The sequence below is a fragment of the Wasmannia auropunctata genome, unplaced genomic scaffold (assembly GCF_000956235.1).
Source record: "Wasmannia auropunctata unplaced genomic scaffold, wasmannia.A_1.0 LD336078.1, whole genome shotgun sequence".
NCBI lineage: Eukaryota > Metazoa > Arthropoda > Insecta > Hymenoptera > Formicidae > Wasmannia > Wasmannia auropunctata.
The window spans coordinates 1,175,761-1,176,438 of NW_012026812.1; the positions used below are offsets into that span (position 1 = coordinate 1,175,761).

Here is a 678-nt window from a genome sequence, read left to right on the forward strand (position 1 = left end):
AGTGTATATAACATATATTTCATATCACGTTACATTAAACTAAAAATATATCACATTATATATCACGTTGCATTTAACTAAAAACATTAATCAGTTGTGTAATATGAAATATATATGTAAAGAAATATTGACTTATATTATTATAGTAATTAGACAAAAAGTAAAAGAAACAAAGACACTTATTTGTTCGTCAAAGCCTTAACCATATCTTCAAATGATTTCAAAAGTCTTTCTCGCATGTCCATGTTTTCTCGATGTCTTCTTTCGGTAGCAACTTCTGTCAGATCTCTATTTTCCTTCAATTCCGTTAATAAATGTTCTGCAGAATATGTTCGTTGCTTTTTTTCTAAATAGAATAAAAAATAAAACAATAGTACAATAAAAAATTTAAATTACTAACATATATAATAACTAGCACTTACTATTTTGTGGTTCTTTTTTAACGTCATCATCGGTTAGATCGAAACATGACTCAGAAGCAGTCCTTTTACCAGTTGAGGACGTAGTTGCTACTGGTGACATAAACGGTTTTGTACCAAGCAATTCGTGCAGTAGCTAAAAAAATAAAAAAATATAAATAAGATAATAGAATTAAATGGTAGGATTTCTATATTAAAAAAAACAAATTAATTTTAAAGAAATAATATATATATAAATATCTTACAGTAAAATATGGCC

The 678-nt window shown here is 26.0% G+C and overlaps 1 protein-coding gene across 2 annotated transcripts in view; it reads right to left on the reverse strand.

The window, feature by feature from the left end:
- Window positions 1-10: 10 nt before the first annotated feature.
- The window catches only part of LOC105448758, a 6,236-nt gene continuing 5,568 nt past the window's right edge, over window positions 11-678 (reverse strand). The window contains exons 4-5 of one of the 2 annotated variants that reach the window (XM_011687499.1): window positions 423-555; window positions 11-346 (exon numbers count right to left, since the gene is read on the reverse strand). In XM_011687499.1, coding sequence (XP_011685801.1) covers window positions 180-346; window positions 423-555 — 300 coding nt within the window. In that variant the 3' untranslated portion in view covers window positions 11-179. Of the gene's footprint in view, window positions 347-422; window positions 556-678 lie in introns of those variants that run through there. The other variant, XM_011687500.1, reaches the window with a different exon arrangement.